The 25,272-nt window shown below is 38.6% G+C and overlaps 1 protein-coding gene across 1 annotated transcript in view; it reads left to right on the top strand.

The window, feature by feature from the left end:
* The window catches only part of CCDC141 (coiled-coil domain containing 141), a 196,047-nt gene that overhangs the window by 9,473 nt on the left and 161,302 nt on the right, over nt 1-25,272 (top strand). Inside the window, exons 4-5 of the mRNA XM_058664685.1 lie at nt 378-611; nt 2,898-3,020. Coding sequence (XP_058520668.1) covers nt 534-611; nt 2,898-3,020 — 201 coding nt within the window. The 5' untranslated portion in view covers nt 378-533. The remainder of the gene's footprint in view (nt 1-377; nt 612-2,897; nt 3,021-25,272) is intronic.

Raw genomic sequence — 25,272 nt, 5'->3', positions numbered from 1 at the left:
AAGTACATCCTGGGTGGTTTTCTTTGCATAAGGGAAACTTGAAAAATCTTGAAAAGATTGATATCCAGGTCAATGACTTGCTGGTTTCAAAGTCCGTAGTTACAACTGTTTAGTTTCAATGGCAAAACTAATTTGAGTTGTCAGGATGTGAGTTTTTTTTCCATTTGCTCTCAAACATCAGCTGATAGGCAAAGAGCTCAGAGCTGTCCTTTACATTTAAGATAATGGGAAAAATAACAGGCACTTAGTGTTACCATACTAGGGGTGTGGCACTTCTCTCCAGCTCGGTCCTCTCTCTCCTCTCGCTCGCTCTCTCTTCTCATGATAAACTCAATGGGGTTGTCTATTTTTAACCTCCTGTTCTTTCCTTTTGGCAGAGTTCATCAGTGCGAGCTGAGCTCCTTCCCTGAATGAATTCAAGTAACCCTGGTGCTTGCCTTCTGCCATGACCAGCAGATGCAAGTCTGTGCAGAGGCTACCTAAGGTCTGATCTCCAGCGCTCGGGTACCCGGTCCAGCCAAGGAAGTCCCGGTATGGAGTTTTCAACAACGACCGCCAGTTCCGTAGCTGTGCAGGCTGGAGACTCCAAAATTGTGATTGCTGTCTTAAAGGTAAGCAGCTTTCTTTGTTCTGCCTCGCTATGGACTTTTTGTAGTGTATTGACAACTTACCCACTCAGCAGGACACAGCATGTAAAAGATAGCCTAGTGGGCACTTGTTTGTTGAATCAACAATTAAGAGAAAACTCCACTGAAGTTCAGCTGGCTAGCAGAGTTTCCGTTTCCTTTCAAGTGATGCAGAAATCATCTGCAGCAGTGTGGTTGCAAAGAAAAGAAAGAATGCAAAGCCCTTCTGTACACTTTAGTTTGGTCTTGAGAGGCAAAGTCTTCTATGTGTTGAGGTTCCTGACTGCTGGCTGAAGACCTCAGCAGGTCCATGCAAGTGATTTCTGACAGGACAAGTGATGGAGCTGGGCAGGGGCAGGTCCTGGAGGTTAGGGGTGGCACAGCTTGGGCATGATGGAGGCAGGAAACGCCTAGAAAGAGGCTGGGACTTGTGGCCCATGCAGCAGTGGTGTTTGACAGGGTAAAGGCATTGCTAAATCTTGTCACATTGTCAAGACAATAAAGACCTCACTCCCCTCCCCGCTAATGTCCCCCTTCCCCAGGGAAGCAAGAAAGAGCCTTTGTCAAATTTTCTGTTAGCAGGGAGTTTAAGCCACCCGAGGCTCATGCATACTATAGATTTTCTACCAAGCACTTTTCCCACTTGCAGGTATAACCAAACATCTTTTGGTTAAGGGAGTCAGGGATGATTTTATTCCGTGTAAAATTGCCCTGCACAAACCTGACAAGCTGCACGCTTGGGGTTTAAACAGTGCACCAACTGAAGACTTCAGGGTTGGAAGAAGGGGCATGTGGTTCACAAGTTGGTATTCATCAGTTACTTCCAGGACCTTACCAGGCTTAATTGAATGGCCTTTCTGACCTTTTGTTAGAAGGTGGATGACAAGTCCTGTGTAACTTTATATAATTGCAGGGTATTTTATAGTAATGGGGGGAAATTCTTAACAGGAAAATAAAACTTGACATAAACAAGATGATTCACTACAGAAGTGACAAATGCAGGAGACCTGACCTTGGAGAGTGGCCTCAGGACCTCTGCTGCCTCTCTCACTTTTCTCTTTTCCAAAGGAAGAGGTGGAGGTGAAAAGCCTGGAGCAGATGTTTCAGGAGTGTGCGTGGGTATAATGATGTTTTGAGGAACTGCGAGTTTAGATTTCAGTGGTGGGGGCAGAGAGGCCAACTATATTAACTTTGCTGTTTCTGAACATCCCTAAAGCAGGATGAGGACCAGTGCTTAGGGAATAAATTACAGGGGGATCAGCAGCAGATTAGATGTAAGACAATAACCACCTCTAAGTGACACTGGACACTCATTTTGAACTTGTGCTTCTCTGACAGCCCTTCACTGCTCCCTGCTCAGCTCCTTTTTTTTTTCTGTCCCTCCTCATAAAACAACCCCGGCTCTTCAGGGTGGAAATTCCACCTTAATGGATTTAAGTGCCTGTGTCGCCTGTGTAATGACTACTTGTTTGCAGGCTCTTTTAGGGTGTTGGATACAGTCTGGATGGAAACACGCTTCTCTAATTTCTATTCGGTGATTTGTACATCTATGTACGTGTACTTGTTATTTTTTATGAATGTGCACTTGTTAAGGGTTCCTTTCGTTGTTGGTTAGTGATTCCTGATTTGGGGATTTTTTTTTAAGAGAAGCAGTTCTCCTGCAGATGTGATGAGATGTTAGGTCTTGAAGCAGAAACAAGTAGACTGCCTTCAAATGGTAGTTGAAACACACATCTCATTTTATCAATATTATCATATACTTTTTTGAACACTACCCAGCAATACAGATAAAAAATACTTTATTTTTCCTTTTGAAATGATATAAAAATCTATGATATAAAATCTTGAGATTTTATTTTAAATTAATTCATCTTAAAGCCAGCAAGGCAGATAAATAACAACAAACGGCCAAAATATGATTACAAAAACTTTTTCCTAGAGGAAAGTTTTGCATCCTACCTGCTTATATAGAGACTCACTGTTTCTCTGGAGTTAATGGTTTTGCGAGTGAGAAAGGGTACGGTTGTGTGAACTAATCTGTAACTTTGTCAGATTCAAAAATACATGATTGTATGTGTTCCTCATTTGGGAATTTTAAAATTGAAATCCAACATACCAAGAGAGAAGAATTTAACCTAAGAATAAAAAGTAAAAACTGGGGCCTAGAATTACATTTCTATTTAACTAGGATCCATCACTACTTATGAAAGGAGGAGAGCAAAGAGAAAAAAAATAAGAGGAACTAAAAATACATTTTATTTTGATTTTTAGTGTGGCAAATTGGTACAACTTCAGCTGGTTGAATCACAGCCCAATCTTCTAGAAATTGGTAGCAATCAAGAGGAAACCAAAAAACTTCTTCATGACCATGAACTTCTTTTGGCAAAACTTAAGGTGAGATATTAATACACTTCTGATTCTGCTGCTTACACGGACACGTGCCATTTTCATTCAGTGCCAGATAGATAATGGATAACTGCTACAGTTATTAAATGCAGTTATTTATCAACATCACTGAGAGATAGTAAGATGTTTTCAAAATATCTGTAAGGTAATAGAAAACATGGAGTGATAATATTTTCACTGTCAAGAAATAATGTTTTGCTAGCTATCTCAATATGAAAAAAATTTTGTCATTTTCCAATGCATGCATTAGGTTGTCAAGTCACAACGTCAGATCTCAATGTTGCATTGTTGATAATGCCTTCTAGTAAGAATAACTATAAAACATCAAAAATATCTGACTTGGTATTATCAAATAATTTATCAAATCAGATTTAGGTACTTGTATGTTGTTATTAAGGTAAGAATCTAAAATAATGTTGGGTTAAGAATACCAGTAAGGACTAACAAGTCACAAATTCAAACATAATTGAGAATTGCAAGATGGGCACAGCCCTTAAACCTCCAGGGGATTTTCCTTCTAGAATGGGGGTCTTGTGGTACTGTCATCCCATTTAGGATCAGTGCTTTAAGGATGCATGAGATCAAAGGGGTTTGCGGAGGAATCTGTAGCCTGTAGTGGGTGGGATGTTGGGCCTTTTTGGTGCTTTAACATTGTTACTGTCTTTGGACACCCAGGCTGGAATTTACATTTGTTTGCTAGGTTTAAGGGTACATTTAATCTGTATCTGATAGATGAACAATGTTTTTTGAATACTTGTAATTGGTGCTGTTTAAAAAAAAATTGAAAGACTGAGTGATAGTGGTGAAGAAAGGGGCTGGGAGAATCCAGAATTGATCCTGTTTGATATTTCCTTGCTTCTGGATTCTGGCTTTTGGGATATTTCAAGGTGAAAATTTGGTAATCAGGGCATCTTTTACATATGGAAGAGTAAGAGTGACAGCAATGCATTGCGAAAGAGCAGGGAGCTAGGAATCAAAAATTTGAAAATTTACTTTTAATTATGCCAGAAACTAGTGAGTCTGGCTGAAGACTAAAGGTCTTCCTGTTTGTAAACTTATCCTCAATCCCCAATCCTATAAACTGTAGAAGTTCAATACTTGCTCAAAATTTCTGCCTATTCCCAGAGACCTGCTTTGTTGTCATCTCCTGAATTCCCATCCCCTTTACACCTGCCAAATGCTCCCTCTGAAGCAAACCTGGAACAGAAGCCACATCCTTCCTGTGTTCCCACTGATGACTCATCCCAGCCAGAATGTTCTCATCTACTGATGGACTGTGGGTGGTTGGGAGGTGCACAGCAGTTTGGATCCCTGGGGACATTAATCTTTCTTCCTTATCATGACTTCTGTCAACACCTGCAATGCAGGAGGAATGCTTTCTTAGGCAAGGCAATTCTACTCTCCCCAGGTCCTGTGCTCAGATCTGCATACTTGCATCCTTCTGTCTAAATCTATCCAGGAACTCAGTCTGCCAGAATCCATCCTCTTCAGAAGATGCCTATAGTTCTTGATTCTCAACACCTTGGTCTTTTATGCCAGTCCTAGGACAGTGTACTGGCCTTCTGTGTCTTCTGGACAGCAGACCTTTTATCTGTAAAAGGAGAGAAGACCTACCAAAGCTTTGAGGGTGCCGTAGTACCGTCTCCTTCTCTACATGGGCCTAAGATCATGAAGTCTCCAGGAGAAGGTGTTTGGGATTCCTGCAATCACATCTTGAAAAACTTGGGTTTGAATCCTGTCTCTACTCTCACTCAGTTTCCTACTAAAGCACACCTTGAGAGAGATCAGGTGATGCTCATGAAATTCCCACAGGAGATCCAGGCTGAGATCCAGGCTGAGTTCCTCGCGCATGGCTTCTGTCTGCTCCAGCCTCAGCTGTTGCAGGCATTTGAGTGGTGAGACAGAAGATGAAAGATCTCACCTACTTATCCTGTTCTCATTACTTTTAAAATAAGAGGGATAAAAAATGAAGTTTCCTGGGTTTCATCTAACTTCATATAGACCTCTACCCATTCATGCTCTCCACCCATTCTAACAAATCAGCCACTCACACTCGAGAGATTTTAAGTAAAGTAACATCATCTTCCAGATACAACTGATTCTGTAGTTTACTAAAGATTCAAAGTCCAAAGTCTATTGCTGACTTGCAGACAAATTAATTTTTTAGTAAAAATTTGCAAATAACAGGTTCATTATGTAACTTCCATTATGAGTTACTAGACTTATGGGTAAGTACAGCCACAACTGTAAGAAAGTATAATTATGTTAATGATGAATATAACAAAGTAATTTGGATGTTTAATAGCAAACCTTTTTTTTGGCATTTCATTGGAAATGATCTCAAATCCTAGTAACTTTGACTAAAAGGGAAAATTCTGGAAATGCATATTTTTATGAGTATTTTCACTGCTGGCAGTGTCTGTACCCCAGAGGTCTCATTTTCCCTTCAGCAATGTCTTCAACAGTCCCAGTGGAGCCTCCAGGGAAGAAATATTTCCTGATTTCCAATGGTGAAAACATAGTCATGTGGAAAAAACTTTAAATCTTCCAAAGGCATTGGAATCTTCATGTTATTTATAAAAAGAAAGAAGATCTCTGTAAAGAGAACAGAGGCATTTAGCCAGGTAAAGATCTGGCATTGGCCACTGTGAGTGTTAACATCTTCCAGTGAGGCACAAAATGGTTCAGGAAGAAATGAGGAGTTGGAAATACCTCAGGGCTGTGCTTGAGAACTCGTGTCAGCATCTTTCAGTTGCTTCTCTGCTGTCCAGAGACATTAGGACAAGCACAGGGTATAAGAACACCTGGCCACTGGCTGCTGTGTTAGCACGTAGGTGATGCTGGTGTTCAGCAGGTCCCATTGGTGCATGAAGTAGTAAAACATTTATTTCAGAACATATTGGGAGTAATACTCAAAGAGTTGTTAAAATGTGTCCTAATTAGGATATATAGTGTGCTTTTTGCATTTGATCTGAAGTATTTACTAAGAATGAATTTTTAGAATATTGTGATTTTATAAATGTAAAATTTGTTATTTTGATTTTTTCCATAACAATTTGAAAGATTCACGGCAAAGTTTTAAAGTCTGACACAATATTACATTTATAGCAGCAGCATTTGTTTTTGTTTTTGTCTTTGTCTTATTTTTAAAATCAACTCTCAGGTATAGAGGAGGACATACAATAAATGTCCTTTTGTCTCTTGCTTATTTTACTCATACAGTTGCAACCATTTAGATGCAAATGATACGATTTCATTGTGTTTTTACAACTGAATAATATTACTACTTTTTCTTTATTCATTCAGCTAGTGATGAACACCATATTTTGGCTATTGAGTAGTGCTGCTATAAATATGGTTGCATAGGCATCTCTTTGATAGAATGTGTTCATGTCTTTTGGGTATATACACAGTGGAGAGATTGGTGAATCATGACACATCTATGGCACATCTATATATCATACTGTTTTCCACAATGGTACCACTAATTCACGTTGCCACCAACAGTGTGTAAGAATTCCCCTTTCTCCATATCCTTGTCAGCATTTTTTGCTCTTGTTTGGTTAGCAGCCATCTGACTGGGACAAGGTAATGTCTCATTCTGTGTGTGTGTGTGTGTGTGTGTGTGTGTCTGTTTTAAGATTCATTTATTTTTATTTGAAAAGCGTATTTTACATAGAGAGGGAAGAGAAAGAGATCTTTCATCTGCTAGTTCCCCCTCCAAATGCCACCATGACTGGAGCTGAGCTGATGCAAAGCCAGAAAGCAAGAGGTTCTAGCTGGGTCTCCAACAAGAGTATAGGGCCTAAGGACCTGGGCCATTGTCTTCTTGCTTTCCCAGGTCATAAAGAGGGAGCTAGCTTAGAAATAGAGCAGCTGGGATATGAATCAGTGTCCTTATGGGATGCTAGCACTTCAGGAAGAGGATTAATCTGATACACCACCATGTCAGCCCCTCTCATTGTGGTTTTGCTTTGCATTTCCTTGATAACTAGTGATACATATTGATATGTGTGTGTGTGTCTCACTATATCACAATATGTGATACAAATATACATTTTTTGTCCATTTATATTTCTTTTGAGAAATATGTTTTGAAGTCCATTTCTAACTAGATTGCTGGGGGGTGTTTTTTAAGTTTTTTTTGAGTGGCTGATACATTGTGGATATTCAGTCTTTATCAGCCTAACCCCTTGGAAATTTTTTCCCCATTCTCTTGGCTGTCTCTTCACTCTCTTGATTGTTTCCTTTACTGTGCAGCAGCTTCTGAGTTTGATACGATACTGTTCGTCTAGTTTTTCCTTTGCTAGCTGTGCTTTAGATTTCAACCAAGAAATTATCACCAATAATTAACACAAAAGTGTTTCTGCTACATTTTCTAATAACAACTTCAAAATCCCAGGTCTTGCATTTAGGCCTTTGATCCATCTTGAGTTGATTTTTGTGTGCAGTGAAATAAAGGGATCTAATTTCTTTCTGCATTTACACATCTAATTTTGCCAACACCAATTGGTTGTATGTACATGAATTAATTTCTGTGCTGTGTTCTGCCCCGTTGTTGTTCTATGTGTCATTTTGTAGTGCTAGTACATGCTGCTTTAATTACTATAGTTCCGAAGTATGCTAATGCCTCCAGCTTGACTTTTTAGCAGATGGAGAGGGGAAGCCTTAGGATTATTTTGACTATTCTGGGTCTTTCATGACTTCATATGAATTTTAGGATTGCATTTCCTATTCTGTAAAGAAGGTGATGGCTGTTTTGATGGAGACCACACTGCATTTACAGATTGCTCTAAGAAGCATAAACATTTCACTGATATTCATTCTTCCAATCTATGAGCAAATACTATCTTTACATTTTTGTATCCATTGATAATTTCCTTCCTCAGTATTTATGATTCTATTGTAGAGATATTTCACTTTTATTTCTAATATTTTACTTTTTTGGAGGGTGGCTGGTGTGAATGAGATTTTCTTCATTTATCTGTAAGTGAGCTCATCATTGGTTTAGAAAAATGTTAACTTTCCTGTATACTTATTTTGCTTGCTTGCATTTTGATTTTTTATATATTTTCTAAAATTGTTTATATAGGTGAGAATGATGAATATCTATGTGGGCCTTTGATTAGGGTGGAGGAGGGTCAGATATGGAGGTAGGTGGGTAGAACCAATGTGGTTTTTTTTTTTTTTGGCTCCTGTGTTTACAGAGGAGGAAGGGGGAGAGGGCCACTCCTTGATTGTGAACCACATCAGCACCTGGGGATGAGGGGAGGGCAATCATTTGATTACCCCTCAGAGACCCTAATGTGGGGAAGAGTGTTCCAATGGTGTTACTTAAGTGGTTTTGACAGTTCTGAGGCATCGTCACCTTTGTTGCCCCAGAGTTGAGAAAAATCTTCCCACTGTCCATTGGCCGATGAAGTCCACCTCACTGTGCATACATAGACCCAGGAATATGCTGCATAATTTGGCCAGGAGACTTGTCCAACCTGTTCTGCTTTCCATCCTCTGATGAGGCACTTGGTGTCCTCTGCTGGCCTAGATGATCTGGCCTTCATGTCCCCTATGTGCATCTGGGCATGCTGATGCACAGGCATCAGCAACTGAGGAGGCCCAGTCTGATACATGCACTCCAAGGTTGAACCGCATATTTTGTGATTTTCCCTGTGGCTGCGGTCTGAATCCAGTGGTCTACTTGAGGAGTTCCCCCAGTGAACTTTGCCTGGGGTAACCTCATACTTGACTCTTGTGTGCACCAGGTAGTCTAGGGTAAGGTTTGGTCTAGCATTTTCATCAGTCAACACACATACTGGTGGATTCAGCTGCCTGGTCAGTTCTGCCCCAATCCCATATCTCACATGACTAACCAGTGTTGTGGCCCAGCCCAGTCAGCCAGGCTGCCACAGACCTGGTCCTCATGTATAATAGTGGATACTGCAGCCTAGTCAAGGTGACCCCCAATAATCCCTAGCAGGCCAACCCCCCAGCCCTGGTGTTGCGCATGCCAGCCTCTGCTGCAACCTAGTCCTGCCCATCCTGCATCCCATCTGGCTCCGATGCATATACATGGATGTTGTGGCTTAGCTCAGTCTACACTACCCCCATACCCAGTTGTCAAGTATGCTGACAGGTCCCATCACCTTGTCCAGCTTGGAGTGCTCCCCAGCCCTTGTTCTCATTCTCACTTGTGGGAGCTGAAGCTCAGCAGGAGAGTGTCCACATTTCTCCACCAGGCCCACTTCTATCCCCAGACCCTGCACCTGCTCAGGGGTCCTGCAGTGCAGCCTGACACAACTCGCCTGGTCCTAGTGCTTGTCAGGAGATAATGTATCTTAGTGAGCCTGGCCAAAACCCATTCTGGCTCTTACGTGCACCAATGGGTGTGGCAGCCTGGCTCACTGTCAGACCAGCTGACTCCCAGTCCCAGTTCTTATGATCACTAGTGTAAGCAGCAGTCTATCAAGGGAGTCCATGAAGTTCCCCTACCAAGCCTGCTCCCAACTCTGGGTCTTGTGCATGCCAGCAGGTGCTGTGGTTCAGTCTTAGGTGGCCCACCCCCAGATTTGGCATTCGCTCCAGCCCGGCTCAGCCCAGCCTGGCCCAATCTTAGCCCTTATACGAGATGCATCATGCAGTGTATCTTTTCTTCCTTGTATGCTAATTTCCATTATACACTTCATTTATGAGAATATTTGTGTATACATGTTTATACATCTGTTTGTTTTGTATTTTGCATGAAGATTGATGTATATCGGAGAGAACATATGATGTGTGTCCCTTAGGGATTGGCTTATTTCATTGAACATAATGGTCTCCAGTTGGGACTGTTTTGTTGAAAATGATACAATTTCATTCTTGTTAATAGCTGAGTAGTATTGCATGGAGTAGATGTACCACGGTTTCTTTATCCATTCCTCTTTCTATAGACATCTGGGTTGTTTCTGTGTCTTCACTGTTGTGGATTGTGGTGCTATAAATATAGGGTCACAGGTCATTTTTCCATAAGCAAATTTCCTTTCCTTTGTGTTTATTTCCAGCAGTGGGATAGCTGGGTCATATGCTCAATCAATCTTCAGTTGTCTGAGCTCTCTCCTTACTGCCCTAGCCTACACTCTCACCAGCAGTGGAATAGGGTGCCTTTCTCCACAAGTCTATGCCAGCAATTGTTGTTATATAGAGTGTTCCATGTAAGCCAATCTCACTTGAATTTTGTGGAACCTCAGTATGGTTTTTATTTGTATATGCCTAATAGCTAGAGAGTCTGAGCATTTTTTCATATGCCTATTAGCCACGTGAACTTGTCATTTTGAAAAATGCCTGCTCATGTCCTTTGCCCATTTCTTCACAAGGTTGTTTTGCTATTTTCATTTTCTGAAGGTTTGTTTGTAAATCCTGGATATTACTGCCTTATCTGTTGTGTAATGTGCAAATATCTTTTTTCCCATTCTTTTGGTTGCTTACTCACTTTGTCAATCATTTCCTTTGAACCAAAAGACTCAATAAAGAAAGTATTGGAACTCATAGGAGAGTTTGGCAGGGTAGCAGGGCACAAAATCAATGAACATAAATCCCTAGTATATACAAATAACTCCATGGCTGACAAATAATTTGGTGATTTTGTTAAAATGTAAGCACTCAATGGTATAAACTTCCCTGGTGATACTGCTTTTACTTTATCTCAGTCTTCATTCAATAGCATGTTTCATAGCAATTTTCATATATTTTAAGATTATACTAGTATGCTTGCTTTTGCTTTTGCTTTCTTATTTTGTGCCTTTGCAATCCGAGAGGATACTTGGTATGATTTCAGTATTTTAAAATTTACTGAGACTTTATCTGTGGTATAATGCGTGATCTATCCCAGAAAATGTTTCATATGTTTGAGAAGATTATGTATTTTGTAACTTTTTTGTTTATCTTTCAGAGACAGGTAGATGGAGAGAGAAGTGATATCTTCCAGAGCTAATCTTCTATTTGATTTTCCATATGTGTGCTAGAATTAGGAACTAGACCTGGGAATCAAAACCCAAGATTTCTGTATGGGACATGCACATTGCCAACTATGTATAACAGCTAGATTAGTGTCTGCTTCATTTAAGCTATTTTTAAGTTAGTAGCATTGATTGCATTCACATTTTGATAGAACCATCATCACTAGCTTTTTCCAAAATGTTCTAATCATCCAGAACAGAAACTTTGTTTCCATTGGCCAGCAATAACACACAGTATTACTTCCACTGGACACTTCCAATTTATTTGTGTAATCTATGAATTTTTCTATTCCACATACCTCATATAAATGGAATCATACAGTGTTCATATTTTTCCTATTGTGTCTGGCTTATTTAGCATGTAACATTTTTTAGGGTTCCTTCATAAAGGAGATATTACTCTGATTTGAGCAGTGGATGATGACATATAATGAATTATCTTTTGAAATTATATGTCACATTCCATTCACTCATGGCACTTGGGCTGTTTGGATGTTGATGTTCAAGTATTTGCATGAATACGTACAATTATGCATACATGTGCATATTAGGTTATATCAGTCCTCTTTAATTTTTTGAGAAATGAAATGTTTCCCACAACAGCTGTGTCATCTTACATTTCTACTAGCAATATTTCTGCATTTCCTTTTCTTCACATTCAGACCAAAATTTGTTATTTTCTGTTTTTTGTCTTCAATTGCAGCCATGCTCTGTAGTGTGAAGGGGTGGTTCATTGTGGCTTTGATTTGTATTTCTTTAATAAAAATAATGCTGAACATTTTCCATGTGCTTCTTCACCAAATGTATGTTTTGGTGAGATGTCTATTCAAGTGCTTTGTTCATTTTTTTTAAAACAAGTTGCTTGATTTTGAATTGTAGGAGTTCTTTAAATAGTCTCAATATTCACCCCCTACCAGATGTATTACAATGAATATTTTCTTACCCTCAGCAGGTTGCTTTTCACATCTTAATTATCGCTTTAAAAATGTGTTTTAAAGCTGTGTGACTTGAGTTTTATACATGTATATATACATATGTATATAGATATTTTTAAATGTATGTGTTTCTCTAGTGTGTATTTGTATATATTAGAAAAAGCTTCATTGAATATAAAGCACTTGACTTATTTTTCACTGATTTATGAAGATTGTTGAAACAGAAAGGGAACAGTAGGAGTCCCGGGTGTGTGGATATTAGAAGACAGTGTAAAATTTTCCTTTTGGCTTTTGAAACTGGGAAACTTTTCCATTAAAAACTAAAAGAAGGCTCTCACAGCTATGAGACATCAAAACTTTGAGATTGTTTCTTCTGTCTCTCTTGACACTTTCCTAGCCCTTATGATATTTCTTTTCCTCTTCAGTCCCTGTGACTTGGGTGGTGCTTGGAGGGATCCGAGGAACTCAAATGGGCTTGGTGTTCTTTAGATTTGGAAAGATCCATGAATAACTTCATAGGTTATTATTTTTATGTACAATATAGACTTTGTCTCATTTTATTTGTACTGCTATAACAAACGAATGAAGATTGGGTAATTAATTTGCTCAAAACAAACCAGAAATGTTTTTCTCACCATTCTGGAGTCCTAGGTCCATGTGCTGGCTGCCGAGAACCCAGTCTATCTGCTTCCATGATGGTACTTAGGGCTGTGTCCTCGAAGAGGAGAGGCTGAATTCTCACCTGGGAGAAGGAACAGACAGAGCAGAAATGAGACTACATTCTTTCTTTAAAAAAAACTTATTTTTTTTATTAAAAGGGCAGATTTTCAGAGAGAAGAGGAAACAGGGAGAAAGATCTTCTATCCACAGTTCACTCCCCAAGTGGCCACAATGGCCAGAACTGAGTTGATTTTAACCCAGGAGCCAGAAGATTCTTCTAAGTCTTCCATGTGGATGCAGGGTCCCAAGGCTTTGGGCTGTTCTTTACTGCTTTCCCAGGCCACAAGCAGGGAGCTGGAAGGCAAGTGTAGCATCTGGGACGCGAACCAGCAGCTGTATGGGATCCCAGCACTTGCAAGATATAGCCACTTATTCATCATGCTGGGCCAGGGACTATATTCTTTCCATCAAGCTCTCTCTCAGTATTAATGTACTCATGCAGGAAGCGACCTCAAGACTTGAAAAAGATCCCTAGAGAATCTACCTCCCAACACTGTTAAGTAAAGATTAAGTGTTCAACAAAACACTTTGAGGGTCAGGTTAAGATCATAGCAGAGATATTGGTTTAAGATATTCCAGAAAATTTTCAATTTGTTCCCTGTTCAGGCTAAGTAATAGTACAGAATGACTATAGTCAATGAGGTGTTGATACGAGCAAGTAAGAGAACAGAATGACTATAGTCAATGAGGTGTTTACTAGAGCAAGAGGAATTCTGGAGAAAGAACATTGTGTTTTTAGAGAGTCCAAAGAGTAACTTATCTTGGCTCAGCAGTCAAAATTGTACTCCTTGGCAGAATCTGGAGGGCACATATACACCACATAGCTTCATAGCTGTATTACCAAGTGGCAAAGAGCAACAACAACAAAAAAAGACGTCTTTCACACTTCCACATGGATCAGAGCATGGCTTCACTATAGCTAATTCTGGCAACTCTGACATGCTGGAAAGACCCAGTGAATAGAAAGATTATGGCAAGTCAAAGATGGGTGTAAACTCTTTGTTACTTCTCCTACAGAGAAGAGGGAGTATGTGATGTTCTTCCTGTGGGATTGGGCAAGACAGCAACTGTTTGACCATCAGAACCCAGAATAGGGGATGCTGTGCCAGTTTCCTGGTCTATGCCTCAAAATTGGCTTTTTATTTCCTGTAAATTGGAACAAGCTGTCTTGAAAACAATCCAAGCAGAACTGTAGAGAGACCAAGTGGTGAAGATCTGAGGCTCCCAGGCAATGGTTCTGGCTGATGCCCAGGCTCACAGTTAACTAGCTTACCAGGAATGTAAATGAGCCATTTTAGAAGTCTTTCCTTCTGCCCTAGCCCAGCTTCCAGTTAATCTGTGATGGGTGGAGACACACCTTCCTTTCCAGGATCTAGATGGAGCAAAAAAGCTGTGTGTGGTTTTCATGACTAAGGTTTTGGGTGGTTTATCAAACAACAGTGAAGAACTGGAGCAAAGGGCAACAGTGACCTTCTATAGGGATTTTGAATTTTCTTTCATTCATTTGTGCACAGGTAAAAGAGAATGGGATCTTTCAGGTAATAGTAAATGAAACTGAATCTCTCTAAGTGAGAGGTGGTGAGATGGTATAAATTACAACTGAAAGAATTCTGAAGTTTGGGAATGATTTACTTTTTCAGCAATGAATGCGAGTAGACATTTTGGGATTTGATTATGCTTTATGTCCCTTATCTATACTCTGGAGGATGTATAGTTTTTCTGTTTATTACTTGTTAAATCATTTATTTAGGGTTAAGCTTGTGATTATTAAGTAAATTGGTAGTATGTGATTGTAGATGAAGGAAGAAGGAGGATGGGAGTGAGAGAAGAGGATAGGGTGGGAAGTATAATTATGTTCTTAAAACTGCACATAAAATGCATGGAAGCTGTTCCCTTTATATAAACAGAAATTTAAAACCCAAATTTACCTGTAATAGTAGACTGACTTACATTTCGATATAGGTTCTTGGTTAGAAAGAAGTTTTGCAGTTACAATTATAGTCTGTAGTTACCACACCAGAGTATGCACAAAATATATTGTGTATTATAGAAGGAATGACTAACTCTTTCAAGGAAATCAGAGAAGGCTTATTGAGAAAGTGTTGTTTGAGCTGTCCTAGAAATGATGATAAGTTTTCCACACCACAGACCGACTGAAAAGACCAGCAACGGATTGGGCAATAGTGTTAGTAGTTTTCTTAGTAGCCAAAGGTTGTAGTCCTTTATAGAACAAAGGCAAATGTGGTAACCCTCCTTATCCTGGGGGAGTAAGTTCCAAAGTGCTCAGAGCATGTCTAAAACCAGGGACGATCCCATATGTGCTATGGTTTTTTTCTATGCATCCATAGGTATGAAAAAGTTTAGTTTATGAGCTATGTACAGTAATAAAGTAGCAACTAATAATACAACAGAATTCTTATAATAATAATACTGTATAAAATGGTGGACACTTTAGAGTCATTATTAAGTTAAATAAAGGTAATTTGAGCATAAGACTATACTACAACAGTCAATCTGATTACCAAGATGAGCAACTTAGTGGCAAATGGGCAGGTAAAATGTACACCATGAATTCACTATGCAAGGGGATGATTTGCTGGCAGGGTGGGGAGAGAGGACAGCATAAGATTCCATCATGCTTGTGGAAACAATGTGCAATTTAAAAGATTTATGAATTATTTATGTGTGAAATTTTCCATGTCATATATTTGGAATGCATTTTACTGCAGGTAATTGAAACAGACAGTGAAACTGCAGATGAGGTTGGGTTACTGTAAAGCAAAAAATGCATTTAAAAAAACAGACAACTTGCAAATGAGCGGCAAATTGCTAATAAGCATATAAGAAGGGGTTTAACATCAATGGTGGCCTGTGAAGTAAAATTTAATAGTAATATATGGCATTATTTGCCTACTACACAGACATTCTAAACCATGGTAGCATGCAGTGATGGTGAGAATGAGAAGAGCATTCCAGCACACTGTCAGAAAAACTGCATTCAGATAATGCCTTGGAAACTGAAAAATGTAAATACTCATATTCTGCAACCTAGGCACTTTCTGGGAATTTGTCCTTGATAGGTAAGCACCAGTAAGGATATAGATATAATGATACTGGAATATTAAATATTTTCCCATGTTCTTAATAGCATAACCCAGGTAGAAACAAATCATATCCTATAAGAGGGAAATATTTTATGTTGATCAATTAAATTTCTTTTATATCATGAAATTTTGTGCTCAATACCAGGCTTCTACTTTTAATCTGGATAAACTTTGAGGAATGTGAGCTGGTGCTAGTTGAACTTTCCATGAAACATGTCTGTATTTACAACTGGTCCAAGGCCAGAATTAAAACTAACATTTTTGAAAAAATAAGCCAGTATGCACTTCAGTCTACTAATTGCTTATTTAGAAGTTGATGAAGTGCAAATGAAAAATTTTCATGGGAAGGAGAACCTAAGGTCCTTAGTAATGACAAGGGCTCCTAGTCTGAGATTTGGAATAACGGACAGAACTCAGGTCAATGAGGGGTGAAGTGGTTGGGAACCTCCATCGCTATTTCTTACTTTATGGATTACTGGGTTAAATTAGATGTTAGGATAAAGATAAACCTAAATTCTGACCAGGAAGTGATGCATACGTTTACCCCAGAAGGGATATTAACGAGGAAACAGATCATATGGGTTTTGTCTTAACCTGTGTCTTACCTATTAACCTAAATGCCTGTTCCTTTTTTTTTTTTAAGACTTATTCATTTTATTACAGCCAGATATACACAGAGGAGGAGAGACAGAGAGGAAGATCTTCCGTCCGATGATTCACTCCCCAAGTGAGCCACAACGGGCTGATGATGCTGCACCGATCCGAAGCTGGGAACCTGGAACCTCTTCCAGGTCTCCCACGCGGGTGCAGTGTCCCAATGCATTGGGCCGTCCTCGACTGCTTTCCCAGGTCACAAGCAGGGAGCTGGATGGATGGGAAGTGGAACTGCCGGGATTAGAACCGGCACCCATATGGGATCCCGGGGCTTTCAAGGCGAGGACTTTAGCTGTTAGGCCACGCCGCCGGGCCCATGTTCCTTTTTGTTTTAAATCAACTATTATTCTTGCTTGATTAATTTTAGCCAAGATACATCTCTTCTAAACTGTAGATTCTGCCTTATAATAGTGTGTAAATGTGTAAAACTCAAGAGATATTCAAAGAAATGGCCATAGCATTCTCACAACAGGATCATATACTGATTAGTTCTCCGGAGGATAAGGCAAAGTTATGATTCCATGGTTAATCCCTTCCCTCACATGACATACTTCCCCTAGTTTTCTACTGCCATGTGTCACAAGTTAAGGAACATGGTAACTTTTGTGTTTTTCACAGGCTCCACTTCCAGGCATGGTGAAATGAACACTTTTGTTTCTGTCTGCACTAATTGCAACTATAAACTCTTAGCACAGATGAGGATGCTGAAAAGTAAAGGTGTGAAAGTTGGTTGGGAGGGAGACCAAATTGGCTTGGTTTTCATTCGCCATGCCCTGTATTTTCTTGATTGGATTTAAAGCTGAATTGAAACCCTTGATATATGTGAGGGTGTGTAAAGAAGTTTGTGGAAAATGGGATTTAATATGTATTTTTCATGAACTTTTTGAAGTCTTCATATGTTCAGACTTCAAGGTTTCTTTGAACCAAGATGCCTTATTTTTAATTTCATTTTTTTCTAAACTTTTGGAAATACTATCATATAAACATAGATAAGAAAAAAACCTCTTTACATTCTGAACATTTACAGAGTACTTGTAAGGGCTGGGGGGAAAAGGGCAAAATTCTTTATTTTTGTTTGGTTTATATTGTCACTTTGTGGCAGTGGGGGTAGTTAAAAGTGGGGCAACCTAATAGGTGCCTGAAATTTGGAAGAAGTCTTTTTTTAAATTTTTTATTAATTATTTTGCATTATGTGACAGTTTCATAGGCTCTGGGAATCCCCCACCCCTCCCCACGCCCTTCCCCCATTGTGGACTCCTCCACCTTGTTGCAGTATTACAGTTCAAATTCAATCAAGATTCTTTCTTTGCAAACATATACCAAGCATAGAGTCCAGCTACTTATTGTCCAGATGTGTTGAACAGTTTCTTGGGGAGACCATTTCTAGTCTGAAGTTAGAGCTGGCAGAATATCATCCCAGTCAATTAAGAGTCCCAATATAACATCAACAGCAATTTGCAATATTATGGAATTGACATGGTTTTGAGTAACCAGTATGTTAAAAAAAAAAAAAAAGCAAGTTCTTAACCACAACCTATGATTAGCTCATTAACATTTCAATTTTAGTTTATATACAGGACCGGCTGCTATATACCTTAAAATGGCTATAGGGTACCATTCAGCTGTCTCGTGTCTATTTTCATTTTCGTATTTAGCCATTTGTTGTGTTGAAGTATAATTTTGCTGATCTTGGCAGATTTTAGGATAATCTAGACTGGCTTGTAACTCTAACAAGACATTTGTCGACAATTAAGGTGCAGAACATTTTTTGGGGGGGAGGTTGTGCAGGAAAATCCTCAACACCATGGTGAGGAGTGACTAATCTTTGTGTCCCACCCAGCGAGGCATGAGTCAATCCACGCCAGCTCTTTCCTGTCAGATTCCAAGTTCTACTTTTTGTTGTTTGTCTGTTTATTTTAGTTTTTTTAGTTTGTATGATTGTTTGTTTGCTATGAGGGGTTTTCGGAGCGATCCCGATGGTCATTGCGAGGGAGAGTGGGGGTCCAGAGCCGGAGCCAGGCTTGGACCAGAGAAAGCTCTCCTCCCTGGTCCCGGAGTACGTTTATTGTTCTTCTGTTTCTGCGAGCTGCTCAGGGCTTCTGGTTGTCTTTCCGATGACGTTGGTTTCTGCACGGGAGTGTTTGGACTTCTTCCATCCCCTGCGGAAGCTCCGGTTGGGGGTGGGTGACCTCAGAGTACTCGGCCTCCGAGGGCATCCAATTCCCTGTGGCCTCCTTGGCAGTTGGGATATAGTCCTTGTTGCTCGTATTAATAGTTTGTGGTGAAGGTCTGGGAGTCTTCATGGTTGGGATCCAAGCTTCCTCCTTACCACCTGCTCCCGAGGAGCTGTGGTCACAGAACTGAATTGGATTGACATTGCTTTTTTTTTTTCTCATTTTCTTTCCCTGCTTGGCCCTGTAGACTCAGGGATGTAAAGTCCTCACCTTCAGAGGACAGTCCTCACCTTGAAGGGCAGGGACTTCAATGACACATTTCTGGTTTTCCCTTACAGAGCATTGCCTTACAAATTTTGCAATACAAATTTTAACATACAAAAATTGTACATATTTATGAAATATTATGTTTCCATTTGTGTGTTTATTGTGTAAGGACTAATCAAGATAAATGTTTATCTGTTAAAACATTTAGCCTTCTGTCACAGTTTAAACAGTTAAAATTTCATCTCTTGGTTTGTCTATATAGAAACATATAGTTCACTTATACTATCTGTGGTAATCTTACTGTGAATAAAACATAAGAAATTCTTAGTTCTAAGTAGCTACAACCTAGTGCCCATTAGCCAAGCCTTCCCGATACTGTTCTTGCCCCCAACATACCCTTTTAAGGTTTAATTAAAGCATCTGTGCCAATTTAACAGAAGATCTAATTGCTATCTTTCAAAAAAATACATCATAGAGTTCAGCATAGACATAGTGATTTTATCGCTTGACTTTTTTTTTTTTAAAGATTTATTTTTATTGGAAAGCCGGATATACAGAGAGGAGGAGAGACAGAGAGGAAGACCTTCCATCCGATGATTCACTCCCCAAGTGAGCCACAACGGGCCGGTGCGCGCCGATCCGATGCCAGGAACCAGGAACCTCCTCCGGGTCTCCCACACGGGTGCAGGGTCCAAATGCATTGGGCCGTCCTCGACTGCTTTCCCAGGCCACAAGCAGGGAGCTGGATGGGAAGTGGAGCTGCCGGGATTAGAACCGGCGCCCATATGGGATCCCGGTGCGTTCAAGGCGAGGACTTTAGCTGTTAGGCCATGCCGCCGGGCCCTCGCTTGACTTTTTAAAATTGATTTAAGCAGAGAAAAATTTATATTTTTTGTTTTTATTAATATAAAGAAAACAGATTTCATGTATTTCATACGTACAATTCTTACCATACTTCTTTCCTTCCTATCTCTCAATACCCCACCTTCCCTTTTTCGAAAACATTCACAGAATCATAACTTCAATCCACTCTGAATTCAGATGTTTCATGTACCACTAACTGTAATAGTCAACACTTAAAAAGCAGAAGGAACACAGTTCCATGGGAATTAAAAACAAGGGCTAAAAACAACCAAGCTGCGAAATAAGCATTTTTTTGATTCATGTTTCAGTATACTATATTAACTGCCACGTATCAGAGTAAGCATGGTATTTGCCTTTTGGTTATTGACTCATTTCACTAACCATCATGGTTTCCAGTTGCATCCATTTTATTGCAAAAGACTTAGGATTAGCTCAGCTCTGGCAGCTGTCACCACTTGGGGAGTGAATCATCAGACAGAAGATCTTCCTCTCTGTTTCTCCTCCTCTCTGTATATCTGACTTTGCAATAAAGATAAAATAAATCTTTTAAAAATTTTCTTTAGCTAATGGGGTTTCTTGCATTTCTCTATGAATTTTACCATCATTTTTGCTAGACCTAAGGTGAATGTCTTTGAAATTTTCATTGGGCTTGGATTATATTTGAAAATTGCTACGGGAAGTATGGATATTTTGATGATATTGCAATTTGTGAACTTTTTTGTATTCTATTTCTTTGATGTTTTACAATTTTCATATATATTTAACATCATTGGTTAAATTCATTTCAAAGTTTTTAAATTTCTTGTAGCTTTTGTGAATGGTTCTTTCTCAACTATGGCATTGATTGTGTATATAAAAGCTATTGAATTTTGTGTATTGATTTTATACTCTGGAACTTTACCAAACTAACTCATGAGTTCCAATTACTTAGCAGATTCTTTCCCTTCCACAATTTATAAAATCATTTCATCAGTGAACAAGAAATAAATGTACTTCCTTCTTTCTAATTTGTATCCATTTGATTTCTTTTTATTGCCTAATGATGTAGCTAAAATTTCCACAACTATATAAAATTTCCATAACAATGTGAAAATGAACATCTTTGTCTAGTTCAGGATCTGAGTGGAAATATTTTAAAATTGTCCCCATTAACAGGATGTTGGCTGTGGGTTTGTCACATATTTCCTTGATTGTGTTGAGAAGTGTCTTTTCTATAACCAGTTTGCTTAATTGTTTTTGAGATCTGTTTAAAAGACAGGGGAATTGGGGATAGAAATCTTCCATCTACTGGTTCATTCCTCAAGTGGCCACAATGGCTGGATCTTGGCTGGGAAGAAGCCAGGAGCAAGGTGCTTCTTCCAGGTCTTCCACCTGGCTGCAGGAGCCTAAGCAGTTTGGTCTTCTTTTGATGCTTTTCCAGGTACATTGGTAGGAAATTGTATCAGAAGTGAAGAAAATGGGACTTGAACAGAGCCTTTATTTCATGCCAGGGTGTTAGGCAGTAGCTACTCTAAATTGCTGGCCCCATCCTTTTGTATTTTAATCAAATGCTTTCTCTGTATCTGTTGAGATAATCATATCGTTTTGATTTTTTAATTAGTTAATGTGACGTATCATATTTATTGATCTGCATATGTTGAACCTTGCCTTCATAGCAGGGACAAACCCTGCTTAGTCTGGGTAAACGATCTTTCTGATGTGTTGTTGGAGTCCATGAACTAGGATTTGTTGAGGACTTTTGCATGTTTATTCATCAGGGATTTTGGTCTGTAGATCTCTTTCATTGTATATGTTTCTGGTTTTGGAATAAGGCAATGATAGCTATATAAAGGAGTTTTAGAGAATTCTCTCAATTTCAATTGTTTTAAATAGTTTGAAAACAATGAAAATTTATTCTTGAGAAGTTTGATAGAATCAGCAGTGAAATCATCTGGTCCTGGCCTTTTCCCTTTTTTTGGAGTGTCTTTATTACTGATTCTATCTGTGTCTTAGTTACTAATCGATTTGAGTTTTCTATGTCCTCAGAACAAATTCTTTCGATTTTTCTTTGATTTGGAATTCCTCATGTATAAATGATAGTTTTCTGGTATTCTGAGTTGGAAATGTTTTCTTTGGAGATCTGTACTGTGTCACTCTGTTCTTTGCTAGTCTATAAGTTTATGATAAGAAATCATTTGTCATTCTAATTGGAGATCTTTTAAAAGCAATCTGGAATTTCTCTCATGAACATTTAGGAGTCCCTGTTTTATTTTTGAAAGTTTGGCTATTATGTGTCATGGTGAAGATTTTTCTGATCATGTCTATTAGGAAAGGTTCCTGTAGTTGTGTATCACTTTTTTATTAAAGCTATTTTAATTGTTTGAAAAACAGAGTTCTGGACAGAAAGGCAGGGGCTGGGGGACAGAGAAATAGAGCTCTTTTGTTCACTGATTCACTCCCCAAATGGCCAGAACAGCTGGGGCTGGCCCAGGGCAGAGCCAGGAGCTTCATCCTGGTCTCCCACATAGGTACAGGGCCCCAAGGACTTGAGTCATCTTCTATAGCATTCCCAGGCACATTAGCAGGGAGCTGTATTGGAAATCAATTAGTCAAGACTCAAACCAGGACCTATATGGAATGCTGGCATTGCAGGTGGTGAGTTAACCCATTAAGTCACAGATGATAGCCCCTTTTACTGGTCTTTGAAAATATATGCATTACTTTGAAAGTCAATTGAATAAAAAAAGAAGGAAAAACAGAGAAAATGAGAATGGTCCATTCTTTGGTTGACTCCTCAGATGGCTGCAGTGGCCAGTGCAGGGGTAGGCCAAAGCTGGAAGCCAAGAGCTTCATCCAGATCTTCTATGTGGGTGACAGGGGCCCAGATAAAGTCTTCCCAAGACGTGGGCTACAGCAGCCTCTTCTTTCCTTGTGAAGATAGGATTTTCTCCTTACTGATTGTTGGGTCTCTTGCTCCAAGAAAATGGCATCCCTTTCAACCACCAACTCCAGGAGTCACCAACAGTGTCCTGCCCTGGCTGTGTGATTGTCGTGTCTTGGCTCCTATATTGCTGTGGTCAGAATCAGCATCTTTTCCCTATTAGGCTGTTTTAGACCCTGATACAAATTTCAGGCATTGGGTGAAGCCGATGAAAGGAGAAGACAGAGAAGGTGAGAGCAGTCTTTCAGTTTTATAATTCAAATTCTAAAGGTGGCTCTCTGATTTTCTGTGAACAAACCCTAATCACTGTCAGTGGACACTGAATTTGATAAAACCACACACTTTTAAGTCCACTTTTGCAACATGGATTTCCCTGTAGGAGTCCATTCAAAACACATTTACAGTTTTTCTGTAAATGAAACGAGGGAAACTCAAACCACCTGAAGCTATAACTGATTCCTTTATGAGTGCTTGAGTTTCCTTGGTTCATTTATTCCACAGGATATTAAACTTTTATTGTATTAGTTTATTAAAAAAGACTATGTGGATTGTTATGTTTCTTAGAGTAGAAGTAGGTAGAAAGAAATAATGCAAACACAGTATGTAATTTAAAGATTTTTGGTAGCCAATATAAGTTTGAGAACATTAAATGCTTGTATCAGAAGATAATAAGTATCTCAAATTGATGTTCTTAGCTTTTTCCTCAAGTGCCTAGAAAAAAAGAAAGTAAATAAAACCAAAGCAAGTGGAATGAGGGAAGAAAAAATTGAGGCAAGAGCCAAACTGAATGAAATTAAAAACAATCAATAAAGAAAGTCGGTAAACATAAACACTCATTCTTTTAAAAGTCAGTAAAATTGGGAAGCTTGTAGCCAAACTGAGAAAGTAAAAGATATGTAAAGATGCTCAGTAGTAAATATAAAATAGGAGTATCATTACAAATCTGTCGACACTTATAAGCACAGTGAAAAAAGTGCTGTGAATAACTTACGCACGTAAGTCTAACATCCTAAATTAGATTGATTTCTTGAAATCCTTAAGTTACTATAACTACTCAAGAATAGATAAAAAGAGAACAAGCAAAATTAACTTAATAATACATTTAGTTTATGCTAGTATTTTAAAATATTTAAAATTTAAACATTATAAAATTATTAGTGATAATCACCACAAAAATATAAACTAAACTATAGACCTCATAGTATAATGATAATGCCTATCATCACAGCAAAAATAACAAATGCCGGCAAAGATATGGAGAAATGAGAACTCTAGCATAATACTGACAATAAAAGATAACACGTTATTATGGAAAGCTGTATGGAAGTACTGCAATGTGTCACTGAGTAGAATTGAAAGGATGTTAAATCAGTATATCAAAGAGATTCCTGTACTTCAATATTTATTACAGCGCTGTTCAGGATAACCAAGACATGGAATTAACTAAGATGTTCCTGGACAGATTAAAGGATTCTATATGTGTACACACATAAATATGTATATACTTATATACATCTGTACAATACACATATATACATATGCACATATACACACATAAATATATGTGTATATATATTCTCGCACATATATATATACAGAAGAAGGGAATATTATTGAGCCATTAAAATATGCAGTCTTGTCATTTGCAGTAACAGTTGGAATTAGATACTTAGCTAAGTGAAATAAAATGCGCACATAAAGATGAACACTAGATGTTTCACTCATATGTGACAGCTTAAAGAGTTGATCCCATGGAATTATAATGTATTTGATAGAGACTAGGAATGCAGGAGGGAATTGGATGCTGGATGCCAAAATGCAATAGGTAGGAAGAGTTAGCATTAATATTCTGCGGTACAGAAGGGAAACAATAATGGACAGCAATATTCAATATTTAACAGTGACTAGAGACTTGTAAAGTTCTTAGTACAACAAAATAAGTGATGAGATGGAAATATTATGCACACATTATTGAATTATTCTTGTATCACACAAATATATACAATGGATTAATAAAAAATTAAAAGTGAAAAATAGAGAAATGTTTTCACCTATTTTTGCATAAGGACTTTGAGGTCCAGTGTGCACTTAATTATAGTACACTAAGCCATCTCCACATGGTCCTGGCTAATAAACTGGACAATTTAGATTTAGTTAATAAAGTAGGCTAAAATATCCTAGAAGTAAAAATAGTTTAGCTCCTTTGAGTTAAAAAAGTAAGCAAATCAATACACACAGAGCTTGAAAGGGCAAAATTGAGAAATGAGATTTTGGCCAGGGATAAGAAATGTAAAAAGGCCAAATTATTTCTAATAGAAAAATTTTTGATGGAATTAGCAAAGCAACATTATTAGATTGTTTTACATGACAAGTTCAAATATATTTTACTGCTTTCATTGGTTTAAAAATGTGTGAAAGTATATTTCAGTGACTATTGCGCTTAATTTGGGTTTAATTGAAAAATAATTTCTTTGAAGCTAATTATAGATGCATTTTGTAATGAAGGGAAAACCTTTTATTCATGTGTTTGGAAAGATTGACAGTAGGAGAGAGTAATTAAACTGTGAATTGTAGAACTACAAAATCCTGGAAGCATTATTGTGCATTTCAT

This window comes from Ochotona princeps, chromosome 5 (genome assembly GCF_030435755.1).
Source record: "Ochotona princeps isolate mOchPri1 chromosome 5, mOchPri1.hap1, whole genome shotgun sequence".
NCBI lineage: Eukaryota > Metazoa > Chordata > Mammalia > Lagomorpha > Ochotonidae > Ochotona > Ochotona princeps.
The sequence above is the reverse complement of the archived record's forward strand: the minus strand, read 5'-3'. Positions and strand labels throughout refer to the sequence as shown.